This window comes from Engystomops pustulosus, chromosome 6 (genome assembly GCF_040894005.1).
Source record: "Engystomops pustulosus chromosome 6, aEngPut4.maternal, whole genome shotgun sequence".
Classification (NCBI taxonomy): Eukaryota; Metazoa; Chordata; class Amphibia; order Anura; family Leptodactylidae; genus Engystomops; species Engystomops pustulosus.
Genome location: NC_092416.1, coordinates 86070909 through 86086906, shown reverse-complemented (window position 1 = coordinate 86086906; position 15998 = coordinate 86070909). Strand labels below are relative to the sequence as shown.

The window sequence follows — 15998 nt, the reverse complement described above, 5'->3', positions numbered from 1 at the left end:
TGGCTAACGGCGGACAATGTGGCTTATGGGGGGTCAGTGTGGCTTATTGGGGGGCAATGTGGTTTAAAGGGGGACAATGTGGCTTATGGGGGGACAGCGTGGCTAAGGGGGGGCAGTGTGACCTATGTTGGGGACAGTGTGGCTATGGGAGTGTACAGTGTGGCTTTTGGGTTAACTTTGTGGCTACGGGGGTGGACACAGTAACTTATGGTGAGACAGTGTGGCTTATTGGGGGACAGTGTGGCTAAGGGGTGGAAGTGTGGCTATGGAGGGGGGGCAGTGCGGCTTATGGGAGGCAATGTGGCTTATGGGGGGGAAGTGTAGCTATGGGGATGAACAGTTTGGCTTATGGGGGAACAATGTGGCTACGGAGGTGGGCAGAGTGGCTTATGGGGAAGGCAGTGTTGCTTATGGGGGACATTGTGGCTTATGGTGGGACAGTGTGGTTTATGGGGGGGATAGTGTGGCTAATGGGGGACAGTGTGGCTATGGAGGTCAGAGTGGCTACTGGGGGGACAGTGTGGCTATGCAGGTGCAAAGTGTGGCTTATGGGGGACAGTTCCGCTTATGGAGGACAGTGTGGCTATGGGGGGGGGGGAGTGTGGCTACGGGGTGGGACAGTGTGGCTTATGGGGGAAGAATGGGGCTACAGTGGTGGGCAGTTGCTTCGGGAGTGGAGAGTGTAACTTATGGGATGAAAGTGTGGCTACGGGGGTGGACAATGTGGCTTATGGGGGGATAGTGTGGCTTATGGGGGGACAATGTGACGTATGGGGGATAGTATGGCTTATGGGGAGGACAGTGTGGCTTATGGGGGGACAATGGAGCTTATGGGGGGGCAGTGTGGCTTCAGGAGTGGAGAGTGTAGCTTATGGGATAAAAGTGTGGCTACAGGGGTGGACAATGTGGCTTATGGGGGGATAATGTGACATATGGGGGGATAGTATGGCTTATGTGGAGGACGGTGTGGCTTATGGGGGAAAGTGTGGCTTATGGGGGGACAATGTGGCTTATACGGGGACAGTGTGGCAATGGGAGGGACAGTGTGGCTACTGGAGGGAGGGACAGTACTGCTACTGGGGGGAGGCAGTGGGGCGTCGGGACATGAGTTTTCTGAAAAGGGGCCCACTAAGGTTCTTTCATGCAGGGGTTTACTTAAACCTGGAGCTGGCCGTGATTGTTTTGATATTTTAACCATTATGAATGTTTACATTTTTGGAGAAATACATTAATTTAGCCAAAAAAAGATGAATTTGAAAATTGCAACCCCATTCTTTTTTTACCTCTGTGAAACACTTAAAGGAAATCAACTACTGACACAACAAAGGGAGGTGATGTCAGCATGGTAAAGGGAGGTGGCTGGGGCATACATAATTAGCATAATTAGTTTCGGACATCTTCTGCTCCGTGCTGCTTATTATAACTTTCTTTTGTAGGTGATCCCGGCGTGTCAAAACAAGCGACGGACAGCACCAGAATCAAGATGAAGAGGAGCGGGTGTGAGTATTTATAGGTTTTTTAAGATTTTTCAGTGGTTGATTCCTTTAAAACAAACGTCATAAAACTCATGAAAGCATTTTTTATGAAAATGTGAACAATCATACCTAAAGTTCTAAGCAAAAATGAGGACCCATAAAAAAATGTTTAACATAAACCAGAGATTTGGTAAATGTTAGTTATCAAGTTATTTCGGTGTTATGACTATGTAAAGAAAAAGTAGAAAATTTCGAATTTTGAAAATAGAGAAGTTTTCAGATTTTTCACCAATCTCAAAATCACCTGTATGTGTTAAAGCGTTCCGAAGTTATAACCAATTATAGTGACACATGTCAGGAAGGTGCAAAATGGACAAGTCATTAGAGTTTAAAAATACCATACAGTGCTGTACATGCACATGCATCCCACTATGTGCTGAAACCTCCTGTGCTGCAGTGAGATTACATCAGGCAGAGGGAGGGGGAGTGCTGAGCAGGAGCAGAAGGGGAAGACATTCCAACAGCCTGTGAAACTGCAGCATGGAGGGGCTCTGAGAACTGCCCCAGTAGCCTGTCAGGCTCATTATCATGATTTAAACCTAAATTTTAGAATGAAGGAAGCCACAGATAACAAATTACTGGATTACAACAGTCACAGTGCCTGGATCTATGAGTAAAAGTCACTAGTTTATCATGCTTGATTTTGAGGGTAGATATAAAAAAAAAACACATAATAAATATGCATGTGTTTTTTCCCCCTCCAATCACTTAGTGTCACTCCATACGACACCCAGTTATCCTAAACCATACATGATAAATTAAAAAACAAGTGCCAAACATTATTATATTATAAAGAGATGGACCAAATGTCACGGCAGGGAGTTTTATTCAAGGGGACACAAAACTGCCATTGGCAGAAAAAGATACCCATATCCGGACAAAGATGTGTATGCAGGGCCAGATTAAGGGTCCCAGCGTTATGGAGCACCTCATTTAGGATGGGGCCCCCCAGCTCGGCAGCCGATGTGGGGCCCCCTCCCACAACAATATATGTAAAAAGATATCACATAGTTACACAGTTCCAAAGCTCTAGAGATATTAGAAACAAAGGAATCTTTAGTTTTAGATAAATTCCTACCCTTACTAAACCATTTCCAATTTTGGTCCATGACAAACTAAAAAATACTACCACCATATTATTACCGAATAATGATACCACAATACTGTTACCAAATAAATACTACCATAAGACCAATATTCCAAACAATAGCGCTACAATTTGCAAATGATCCCTCGAAACTGACCCACAGGATTACCACAACATGACCAGTATTACCAATAATTTACCACATATAAACTCCATTTACTGATGATCTTTACTGCCATATTGTTATTATACAAACACCGAGCACAAGACAATATCACTAATGATACCTCTGTACTAGGCCCAAATAATAACATTACATCAGGATTATCACCACTACATAATACCTGAATAATACTGCAATACTATATGATAACCTACACACACAGACCAGTATTTACCAGCCTATTGTGACCATATAGTAGTATATACCAGTCCTGCACAGAGGCTGCAGTGTCATCCAATGACTTACAGGTGACGTCCCTGATGTTGTCTCCTCCCTTCTGTCTGATCTTCCAGGAGACTTCTTCCAGCCATGACTCTCTGCGGGTTTATCATATGTACCCCTCACACCACAACTGACCACACTGTACCCCCACATATATTATATATACCCCTCACACCACAACTGACCACACTGTACCCTCTCATATATCATATATACCCCTCACACCACAACTGACCACACTGTGCCCCACATATATTATATATATCCCTCACACCACAACTGACCACACTGTACCCCCACATATATCATATATACCCCTCACACCACAACTGACCACACTGTACCCCCACATATATCATATATACCTCTCACACCACAACTGACCACACTGTACCCCCACATATATCATATATACCCCTCACACCACAACTGACCACACTGTGCCCCCACATATATCATAGATACCCCTCACACCACAACTGACCACACTGTACCCCCACATATATCATATATACCTCTCACACCACAACTCACCACACTGTACCCCCACATATATCATATATACCTCTCACACCACAACTCACCACACTGTGCCCCCACATATATCATATATTCCCCTCACACCACACCTGACCACACTGTGCCCCCACATATATCATATATACCCCTCACACCACAACTGACCACACTGTACCCCCACATATATCATATATACCCCTCACACCACAACTGATTACACTGTACCCCTACATATATCATATATACCCCTCACACCACAACTGATTACACTGTACCCCCACATATATCATATATACCCCTCACACCACAACTGACCACACTGTGTTCCCACATATATCATATATACCCCTCACACCACAACTGACCACACTGTGTTCCCACATATATCATATATACCCCTCACACCACAACTGACCACACTGTGCCCCCACATATATCATATATACCTCTCACACCACAACTGACCACACTGTACCCTCTCATATATCGTATATACCTCTCACCACACAACTGACCACACTGTGCCCCCACATATATCATATATACCCCTCACACTACAACTGACCACAATGTACCCCCACATATATCATATATACCCCTCACACTACAACTGATCACACTGTACACCCACATATATCATATATACCCCTCACACCACAACTGACCATACTCTCCCCTACATATATCAGCACAGGGGATTAATACACAACAGTGATGTCACAGCACAGGGGGATTGTAAACACACACAGTGATGTCCCAGCACAGCGGGTCAATACACAAACACAGTGATGTCACAGCACAGGGGGTTAATACACAACAGTGATGTCACAGCACAGGGGGCTGATACACACACAGTGATGTCACAGCACAGGGGGTTAATGCACAACAGTGATGTCACAACAGAGGGGGCTGTTACACATGCAGTGCTGTCACAATTCAGGGGGCTGTTACACACACACAGTGATGTCCCAGCGCAGGGGGTTAATGCACAACAGTGATGTCATAGCACAGGGGGTTAATGCACAACAGTGATGTTGCAGCACAGGGGGCGGTTACACACACAGTGATGTCACAGTACAGGGGGTTAATACACAACAGTGAAGTCACAGTACCTATATTATCAATAAGAAAATGCTGAAAACCATAACAATAATTGATGACAATAACCCCACACCCCATTGCTGGCTCACTATAGACACTAGGAATATGACAGTACATGTACAGTACAAGCTGAGAGATGTCTCACCCTAGAAGGTTAGTCAGTGAGTACAATACTGATCTGACACAGGTAGAAGTGGCATCTAGTACCCCACAGGTGACGTGTCTTCTCCTTCAGGGCCAGAATCGATGTAACTTACGGCTGAAGAATTTTCCACCAGATGTCTTCTGCTCCTGGCAGCACATGCCCCACACTTTGCACCTAAAAATACCAGTTACTCACATTATAATGCCACCTGGATAACAGAAATATGCCCCCCCAAATATACCCCATAATTAAACCTCTGTGTCCCCTGCATATATTACTATACTACAGACCCTGAGTGATACTGTACCCCTAATTATATATGTCACCCCCTAATTACACAATATATGTTTCCCCCATTACTTAATTTATATATTACCCCCTTTAATGAATTAACCTACCTATTTATGGCCCTTTCTAATATACTGGGGTGCCACATTTTAGAGGCTGGCCCCTCAAGTAATTATATAATATACTGCCCCCCCCCCATTTAGTTATTTAATATACTGCCCCCCCCCCGTCCATTAATTATGTAATATACTGGGCCCCCAAATGTATTTTTTTGCACTTCACTATTTGGTTCAGTAAGATCACAGGGAAAATAAATTTATAGAGGTTTTATTGAGTTTTAATACATTTGAAAAAATTAAAACCTCATCAAGAAAAAAAGGAGTTTTGTCTGACGCTAATAACTTTTTCATAGCGTATATACTCAAGGCTTATACTCGAGTCAAGGCCCCCGCAGGTCTTCTCTTCTTCCATCGGCAGCGGCAGGTCTGTACACGCTGCCGACGGAACAAGAGAAAACCTGTGTAGGCAAAGGAAAGGTGTATACGGGGGAAGGCTATATCAGGGGCAGGTGTTGGCTATATAAGGGTTGCCTTATACTTGAGTATATATGGTACTGAGATACGTGAGGAGTTATTTTTGGTGGGATGAGCTGACGTTTTCATTGCTACCATTTTGAGGACTGTGAGACCTTTTGATCAGTTTTTATCACATTTTTTATGTTATGTAAAATGGTGTCAAAGTTGCGTTTCGAACATTTGGGCGCCATTTTCAGTTATGTGGTTCAACACCAGCAATAACCGTTTTTATATTTTGATAGATCGGACATTTTGAGACATGGCCATACCTAACGTGTTTGTGATTTTTACTGTTTAATAAATTAGTATCAGTTCTAAAAATAGTTTACTATTTTTTTAGAGTACTTTAACCCTAGATGGTCTGATCGTTCCTACTATATACTACAGTACTACTGTATTGCAGTATATGCAATTATTACACAGTATTCATTACAATGAGCCACTGGCACATTGTGACGAAACTGCAGATGCCATGCAGCCTCGGGTCTGACGAAGACTCAATGCTATCATGGCAACCGATCGCTGCCCCCCGATGACGTCCCAGGGAGCGAGTAACGATCGGAACAAAGATGGCGGCGCCAATGTGCCACCGTCCTTTAAATGTTGGCGGCAGCATCAGAAGGGTTAATACCCACTGTAGGCACTAGCACTAATCGCGGGTATTAGCGGTGGATGTTTGCTGCAGTATGCAGCAAACCCCACTGCTGTATGGAGAGGGCTCAGCACGTGAGCCTTCTTCATACAGGTCCTGCACTTCTGCGCCCTACATGTAAGCCTCAGAGCGTGAGGGAGTTAATATTGTACCCCTCACACACACACACACACACAATTAACTATTAAATATGCTGCCCCCCCATAATTAACTATTTAATATGCTGCCAGCCACACAATTATTTAATATGCTGCCCCCCATAATTAACTATTTAATATGCTGCCAGCCACACAATTATTTAATATGCTGCCCCCCATAATTATTTAATATGCTGCCCCCCCATAATTAACTATTTAATATGCTGCCAGCCACACAATTATTTAATATGCTGCCCCCCATAATTAACTATTTAATATGCTGCCAGCCACACAATTATTTAATATGCTGCCCCCCATAATTATTTAATATGCTGCCCCCCCATAATTAACTATTTAATATGCTGCCAGCCACACAATTATTTAATATGCTGCCCCCCATAATTAACTATTTAATATGCTGCCAGCCACACAATTATTTAATATGCTGCCCCCCATAATTATTTAATATGCTGCCCCCCCATAATTATTTAATATGCTGCCCCCCCATAATTAACTATTTAATATGCTGCCAGCCACACAATTAATTATTTAATATGCTGCCCCCCCCCATAATTAACTATTTAATATGCTGCCAGCCACACAATTAATTATTTAATATGCTGCCCCCCCCCATAATTATTTAACATGCTGCCCCCCCATAATTATTTAATATGCTGCCCCCCATAATTAACTATTTAATATGCTTCCCCCCACACAATTAACTATTTAATACGCTGCCCACCACATTGATCTATTTAATATGCTGCCCCCACACAATTAATTATTTTATATGCTGCCCCACACAATTAATTATTTAATATGCTGCCCCACACACAATTAACTAATATGATGCCCACACCCAATTAATTATTTTAAATATTTCGTCCCCCACCATCTTTTAATGCCTGTTTGATTTAAAAAAAATAAAACCTTATACTCACCTCGGGTCCCGCGTCTTCTTTCCTCTTGCCGCGGCCCTACAGGAAAGGGTGCGCGGCCGCGTGATGACGTCATCACGCGGCCGCGCAGCCTACTGCATGGAGCGATGTGCGCCGGGGTTGTCTTCCGGCCACATAGCTCCAGTAATAGTGCTCGAGCGGCCGGAAACGGCCGCATCGAGCACTATACAGTGACGGGCAGGAGCTTCCTGTCCGGACGGACGGAGGCACCTGCCCGATTGCCGAGGCGAGTGTCGGGGCACGCCGGGGCCCCAGCAGGAGCTTGAGCATCGGCACTATTGAAGCGCCAGGCCGGGGGCCCCCAACCAATAAATCCGGATCCGGGGGCCCGGCGCTGGCGCTCCATTAGCGCCAATGATGATCCGGCTCTGTGTGTATGGTAACATGTTGTAAAACTTAGCGTTTATTAATCACAAAATTTGTGTAGTAGCGTTGCTACAGAGTGCTCTAAGGGAAAAGTGTGTTAAAAACACAGTGGGGTAGGCTCAATGAGTCAAAGGCAAGTCGCCCATAGGTGGTGGGCCACACTACCATGAACGGCGATCATGCGACAGATGACCTCTGGGACATGATAGTTGCCCTTTGAGCAACGTAACATTCAACACTATAATTATAATATAATTCGTAGCACTGAGGGAGCTCGGCTAGAGGTATTGTGGCAAGTGTGTGTCTGTTAACAGCCACTGTAATAGATCATGTTTGTACAGTCAAGATGCCATAGAAGGATGTCATAGGAATGTACAGACAGCCATAGAGATTGCTAACCCTCTAGAGATGCTAACCCTCTATGACCTGAGCCCTGCACTATAGTAAAACAGCGGCTGAGTCACATCTAGACATTCACTCTGTACTGTCCCTAGTAGATCATTGTTCGCTGTCCATAAATATTAAGCTAGCTCAGAGCCTAACATTATTATAATTACTATTTAAGGTAACACTTTGTTAAAAACAGGACAAAATAGCTTAAAAAACATATTGTTTACTATTTAATCAGCTTTTAAAAGTAAAAGATCTGTTAAGAGAACGTGCAGCAAATGGAAAATTTTCTGGTCCTGTAGTGGCAAATTACCCTGGTCCTGAAGCGGTTAACGCAGCCAGTTACATGTAAAAACATGAGACATTTGTAATTAATACTATTTCTGATGTATGGGGTTCTATACATGGAGGTTATGACCTTGACTAATAGGTAGGATCTTACTGAGATCTACGTATGGTGACTGTTGTTGAATATTCTGGGCATATATGGGGCATTGCAAGTTACATAAAACTTTATATATTGGTAGCACCAATAGAGTATTTGCTGTATATTATTAATGTGAAGCATTGTAAGACATTTTATATTTCCTTATTTGTTTTCAGCATATTCATATATGTCTATTATGATGCAGGTTTTTGGCATGTCATAGATGTCTCTGCTGTGACAAGGCTAATAGGCCAAGCTAACAAAGCTGATTATGAGAATCCCAATTTACTGATGTCCGCTCCCATAGGAAGATTATACATGGACAGTGTCCCTCCCTCTATGCCAGTCTTCAGATACAGGCAAGCATTGCATTCTTCCAGTCCTGCTGCCTCTGTACTGCCATCAGGTACCTGCCTGACAGAGATACTTATCTTGTATCTGTCTCTTCAGACTATCAGGGTTTGTGGTTTGCAGATGTCTTAGCATCCTGGAATTCTTACTTCCGTGTGGGAGATGGAAATGTAAGTAATATATTATAATTGAATTTTATGGGGATGCTTAAACTGGTAAAGTTAAGTTCAGCCCTCAATGAATATGGATTCAGGTTTTGCAGTTATGTAGAGTGTTTTTTCTTCTACAACCACAGAAGGATATAGAATAAAGACACCTGTTGGGGTTTGTTGAGGACTGTATTGGGAACACTGATTTAGATAAACATTTTTTTTCTAGGGAAATTCCATAACCCAAAAAATACTGGGGCACATTTACTAACCTGTCCGAGGAGTTCACCCGAAGTGCATTCCGACGATCATGCACTCCGGCGCGATTCACTAAGATAATGCGCCCGATATCCTTCATGTGTCGCTTCCCGTTGAGGTCACCATCTTCTTCCCGTTGTATGTAACTGCATTGTCTTGCGACACAAATTGTAAATGAAATCCCACGCTCAGTCCGAATCAGTCTTCCGACGGCCCCCCGATTTCGAGTAGGAAAAAACGTAGCACACATCCTATATTGATTTTTATATTTTCATCTTTTAATTCATATAGTCAGTATTTACAGCTCCATCAAAAGTTGCAAAAATTATATAGAGAAACAACAGATCACAAATTTTTCTTAGCGACGTTTCGGTCTAAATCGACCTTTGTCAAGCCCGATCTGAAACAGAATAGATGTACACTCAACGGCCACTTTATTAGGTACATCTGTCTAACTGCTCGTTAACACTTAATTTCTAATCAGCCAATCACATGGTGGCAACTCAGTGCATTTAGGCATGTAGACATGGTCAAGACAATCTCCTGCAGTTCAAACCGAGCATCAGTATGGGGAAGAAAGGTGATTTGAGTGCCTTTGAACGTGGCATGGTTGTTGGTGCCAGAAGGGCTGGTTTGAGTATTTCAGAAACTGCTGATCTACTGGGATTTTCACGCACAATCATCTCTAGGGTTTACAGAGAATGGTCCGAAAAAGAAAAAACATCCAGTGAGCGGCAGTTCTGTGGGCGGAAATGCTTTGTTAATGCCAGAGGTCAGAGGAGAATGGGCAGACTGGTTCGAGCTGATAGAAAGGCAACAGTGACTCAAATCGCCACCCGTTACAACCAAGGTAGGCAGAAGAGCATCTCTGAACGCACAGTACGTCGAACTTTGAGGCAGATGGGCTACAGCAGCAGAAGACCACACCGGGTGCCACTCCTTTCAGCTAAGAACAGGAAACTGAGGCTACAATTTCCACCAGCTCATCGAAATTGGACAGTAGAAGATTGGAAAAACGTTGCCTGGTCTGATGAGTCTCGATTTCTGCTGCGACATTCGGATGGTAGGGTCAGAATTTGGCGTCAACAACATGAAAGCATGGATCCATCCTGCCTTGTATCAACGGTTCAGGCTGGTGGTGGTGGTGTCATGGTGTGGGGAATATTTTCTTGGCACTTTGGGCCCCTTGGTACAAATTGAGCATCGTTGCAACGCCACAGCCTGAGTATTGTTGCTGACCATGTCCATCCCTTTATGACCACAATGTACCCAACATCTGATGGCTACTTTCAGGATAATGCGCCATGTCATAAAGCTCGAATCATCTCAGACTGGTTTCTTGAACATGACAATGAGTTTACTGTACTCAAATGGCCTCCACAGTCACCAGATCTCAATCCAATAGAGCATCTTTGGGATGTGGTGGAACGGGAGATTCGCATCATGGATGTGCAGCCGACAAATCTGCGGCAACTGTGTGATGCCATCATGTCAATATGGACCAAAATCTCTGAGGAATGCTTCCAGCACCTTGTTGAATCTATGCCACAAAGAATTGAGGCAGTTCTGAAGGCAAAAGGGGGTCCAACCCGTTACTAGCATGGTGTACCTAATAAAGTGACCGGTGAGTGTATATGTGCCAGCTCAGGTGGAGAGTGGAGGGCATGAAAGCTGGTGGGGTTGCGCCAAAATCAGATTGCATGCGACACAATCCCCTTCTAAATACCTTTCCCAGCCGTGTGATCCCCGAAAACGTTGTGAAGTCCGACGAAAATCCGATCCGCGGACCCTTAGTTAATAAGCCCCACTGTGTGCAGTTATTGTTTTGATATATCCTTTAAGGAAGAGTTTTTACGAAAGAAGGGGACACTTTCAAAGTTTTTCCTGTTATGTCAACTAGTAGGGTTTCCATTAAAACAAATTGCTTCGCCACATTATAGCAACTCTTTTATGTAGAGGTATAGCCAGGGTAGGACAGGGATGGGCTCACCACTATATAGCTACATGCAAACATTATCTGATACGCATTTGCAAATTCCCAAAACATAATAGACACAATTTTTTCAGTAGTAGCTTTATTCCCAGCCTTTGCTGTAATGTCCTGCCCCTGGGAGCCCTGTTAGTAACTTGCTGATTGGCTTTGCCTTAGGCAGTCTTTTTAAGGATTACATGCCCAGATAACTGCAGGCCTCAGGGAATAGCAAGATGCTTCAAAGGTGACTGTGGCACCAAAGCATTATTGAGAAGGCGGAGGACAAGAACAAATGATACTGGTCCACTAGTAAGTCACTGCTCCACCACCGTCATCTAATGACTCTCCAGTATGTAGAAATAAACTGGAATGTTTATTTCATAATCCACCCCTATTATTATATGAATACATAGGATGGTTGGGATGTTGTATTTTGAATATCTGTATGATGTACATGTATCTGGGTACTCTGTCTGAGCCTGAGTAAAGCTTGGGAAAGGCTGTGGAACATAAATGCTTTATTCCAGGATCTTTTTGGGCTTGGCTGTGGTACTTAGGCAGTGGGTTAGGTAATCTGAACTAGTGTAGAGCTAGTTACTATTTAAACAACTACAAATTTTGGGGCGTTTTAGACACAATAGCATTACTGTTGATTTATTGTATAAAATGAAAGGCTCAGACCACAGAGGTTCACAGAGTGGAAAGGTATCCCATTTGTTTTCAGAGCCAATGGAGTTGAAACAAATACAGCCACACCGCCATCCCTGAAATTTTCATACATATGTGCCAAGTTTCAACACACATGTAGGGCCCTTCCAAGGACATTTGAAGGCCCTCCAAAGGTCCCTAAAATTCAAGACTAAAGGCCAGCAGTATGAACCCCCTCTATTTTTCTAAGACCCTTAGTTGTAATACTGAATGTAAGCAGTAAATGTCAAACCATAAAAAAATTGGCTAAAGGAGGGCCCACAATTTTAACACAGCCCAGGGCCCATAAAAGCCTGAATCAACCCCAATCTAAACAACCCCAGAATTCAATCAGGTTCTATTACTTTCCTAGCTCAGCTGCTAGTTAGTTTTGCAGTAACAGTATATATAGTAAATTCCCGTTGTTCCATACATAATTTACGTGCTGTAGGCTATGACCACTTAAAAACCGCTTGGGATCTTTCATTCTATCACTGAGAAGTCTGAGTCACCCCTCCCCCTGTCAAGGGTTCAGATCTTTTCTGTCTCTCATTAGCTCTTGCAAGTGTTTCTGCATAGCTTATCATAGATCATGTACAGCTATATGTTTCTAAATAGAATATTCCTGCTATTCCTGTAAAGGTGTCATGTAGAAGGGGCTTCAGTGTAGCCTACTGATCTATTTGCTCAGTTAGTGGGCTATACAGAGCTAGGCAGTAGATTTGCTACATGTTGCACTGATATGATGCATCATTTACAAGAAGCTACAGGCTAAGTCCACAGGGGCTGAGCTGTTCTCGGCTAATGGATAAGCAGCTTTCTGTCTATCTTAATCCAGGGCGTCTGGGCAGGTCCTGCTGCAATAAACATTGACATCATTGTATTCAGGTTAAACAAATGGCAATGAGTGGGATGATGAAGCATCTACTAATATCAAGTTCTTCTCTCAGAGAAAATTACTATGAGCTGTAAGTCATTACTGGAGTAAATACAAAAGCGCACACTGTGAGGTTGATGATTTTTTTCTGGTTCACATGGGCATGTCAAGTGCTGTAGTAGGTATATTGGCTGCCAGGGGGCCCAGTGATTAAGCAGACATTACAGTCATGACTAAAAGTTTTGAGAATAATACAAAACACAATGCCTTAAAACACGTGCAGTCATCATTGCACTGCACAAAACTGGCAAACAGAGAAGAGTATTGCAGCTAGAAAGATTGCACCTCAGTCAAAAATCTATCACATCATCAAGGAATTCAAGGAGAGAGGTTCCATTGTTGCCAAAAGGGCGCCCAAGAAGGACCAGCAAGCGCCAGGACCATCTCTTAAAAGTGTTTCAGCTTTGGGATTGGGCTACCAGCAGTGCAGAGCTTGCTCAGGAATGGCAGCAGGCAGGTGTGAGGCGGAGACTCTTGGAGCAAGGTCTGGTGTCAAGGAGGGCAACAAAGAAGCCACTTCTCTCCAGAAAAAAACATCAGGGACAGACTGATATTCTGCAAAAGGTACAGGGAGTGGACTGCTGAGGACTGGGGTAAAGTCATTTTCTCTGATGAATCCCCTTTCCGATTGTTTGGAACTTCTGGAAAACAGCTTGTTCGGAGAAGACAAGGTGAGCGATACCACCAGTCTTGTCTCATGCCAACTGTAAAGCATCCTGCAACCATTCATGTGTGGGGTTGCTTCTCAGCCAATAGAATCGGCTCTCTTACAGTCTTGGCTAAAAACACATCCATGAATAAAGAATGGGACCAGAATGTCCTCCAAGACCAACTTCTCCCAACCGTCCAAGAGCAGTTTGGTGATCAACAATGCCTTTTCCAGCATGATGGAGCACCTTGCCATAAAGCAAAGGTGATAACTAAATTTTTTTAGGGAACAAAACATAGAGATTTTGGGTCCACGGCCCGGAAACTCCCCAGATCTTATTCCCATTGAGAACTTGTGGTCAATCATCAAGAGACGGGTGGAGAAACAAAAACCAACAAATTGTGACAAAATGCAAGCATTGATTGTGCAAGAATGGACTGCTATCAGTCAGGATTTGGCCCAGAAGTTGATTGAGAGCTTCCAGGGAGAATTGCAGAGGTCCTGAAGAAGAAGGGTCAACACTGCAAATATTGACTTGCTGCAGTAACTCATTCTAACTGTCAATAAAAGCTTTTGTTACTCATAATATGATTGCACTTGTATTTCTATATGTGATAAAAACATCTGACAAACACACATAAAACCAGAGGGCAACAGATCATGTGAAAATATAATATATGTGTCATTCTCAAAACTTATGGCCATGACTGTAGGTGCCATTGGTGATGACTATGGACTTGACTATTTACTAAGTTTTAAGGTTTATTCACATAACTGTGCTTTTGTTTTTTGCTGATCCTAAGACCATTGCCATCAAATTGTTTGTTAAATAGTATGAGCTTGATCAAAGTTTGGTCAGATTTCATTCCTAGTGCTATGGGAGTAATTATAATTGTTTGGACCGCTAGCAAACATTTGGCTATTCCCTCTCCGCAACTGTACCTTGTGGCCTCCACAACATACAGTTACCCTTCCATAAATTAATGAATTTAATACCGTAAGTTCACTCCTTAGTGTTCCCACAAAATATAATACCCCTTTTTGTGCTCCTCTTATAGTATAATTTCCCAAACTATTTTGTCCTTCCACCATTTATAGTAATTCTTTTTTACTCTACTTACATAATGTCCTCTCTCTGTTTAACCCCCCACTTAAAATGCCCCCCTTTTTTAGGCCCATACTTATGGTCACAATCCCTAAATTCACACTCCCATTTCTGTAGCCCTCCCAACTTATATGCAATTTCTGTATCCCATTTAACTTATACTGCTTTATCTGTAGCTCTTGTATGCTCCTGCAACATTCCCCTCCGCTGCCTAGTTTTTTTGTGTGGCTTGGGGCAGCCGGATTCCTAGGTACCTGAGTGGATGGCGAAGTGCGGCCTAGCGCTTGTCCGTGGTCACAGTACTGGGTACCAGGGAACAGAGGCCTCATCCCGGGTGGAAGTACAAGAAAGGATGGAGAGGCTAAAGTTGTAGAAGGTTTCTCCCAGGGGTAACCCCGATATAGATGTAGGAATCCATGGTGGTGGTGAATGGGGCCCCCTTTGTGTTAACAGCCTTAAACAGGAATCACTTGGAGGCAGAGAATGTGAGTTATTCAACTTACAATTGATTTATTCGAACTCGGTAATGCCCAAAATAGCAGAAACATCACTTGGATCTAGATGGCTTGTTGGATATAGTTCCATAGCAGGTGCTCACAGCCTAGTAAGGTAGCTTCAGGCTGGAGATGTATAGTTGGCTGCTTCAACAGCAGGATGAGGCAGACTCCTGAAGTTGGATGTCTGCTTGGGGCCTAGTCTCCACACAGGCCAAGTGTGTCAGGGCAACATGCCATTGAAACATCTGCTTCTATGAAACTCTGTAGAAAAAGACCTCTCTAGGAAGAACTCCACTGGCCTGACCTCAAAGACTGACCTGGAACTTTCCAGCCACAAGGGGTTTTATAAACTCCCCTTGTGATGTGGCAAGCTTGTTATTCAATTAGCATTGTCTTTACACTATCATAACAACAATGCATCTCATCGGTTGCAAGAATGTCTCACTCCTTCTCAGGCATATAATTACCAGTTCCATTATCATTTTCAGACACTGGAGGTCTTCCTTGGTTGATCAGGCCGTATAGAAAACCGTGCTGAATGAAGGAAGGATTTGATTTTGCAACGCTTTGGAGCTCATTTACTTACCCGATCCTGTCACGATCCAGCGGCGCGTTCTCCAATGAGCATTCGGGTTCTTCCGGGATTCACTAAGGTTGTGCGCCCGATATCCAGTAGGTGTCGCTGCTGTGCCGAGGTCCGCCGGAGTTCACCTTCTTCTTCTGGGTGCATGTGATATATTGCGACACGTTTCATTTTTTAAATTCCG

The 15998-nt window shown here is 43.5% G+C and overlaps 1 protein-coding gene across 5 annotated transcripts in view; it reads left to right on the top strand.

The window, feature by feature from the left end:
- Positions 1-1436: 1436 nt before the first annotated feature.
- TULP2 (TUB like protein 2) overlaps positions 1437-15998 on the top strand; it is a 49985-nt gene continuing 35423 nt past the window's right edge. For 3 of the 5 annotated variants that reach the window (XM_072110208.1, XM_072110211.1, XM_072110206.1), the window contains exon 1: positions 8992-9147. In XM_072110208.1, coding sequence (XP_071966309.1) covers positions 9140-9147 — 8 coding nt within the window. In that variant the 5' untranslated portion in view covers positions 8992-9139. The other 2 variants (XM_072110207.1, XM_072110209.1) reach the window with 2 other exon arrangements.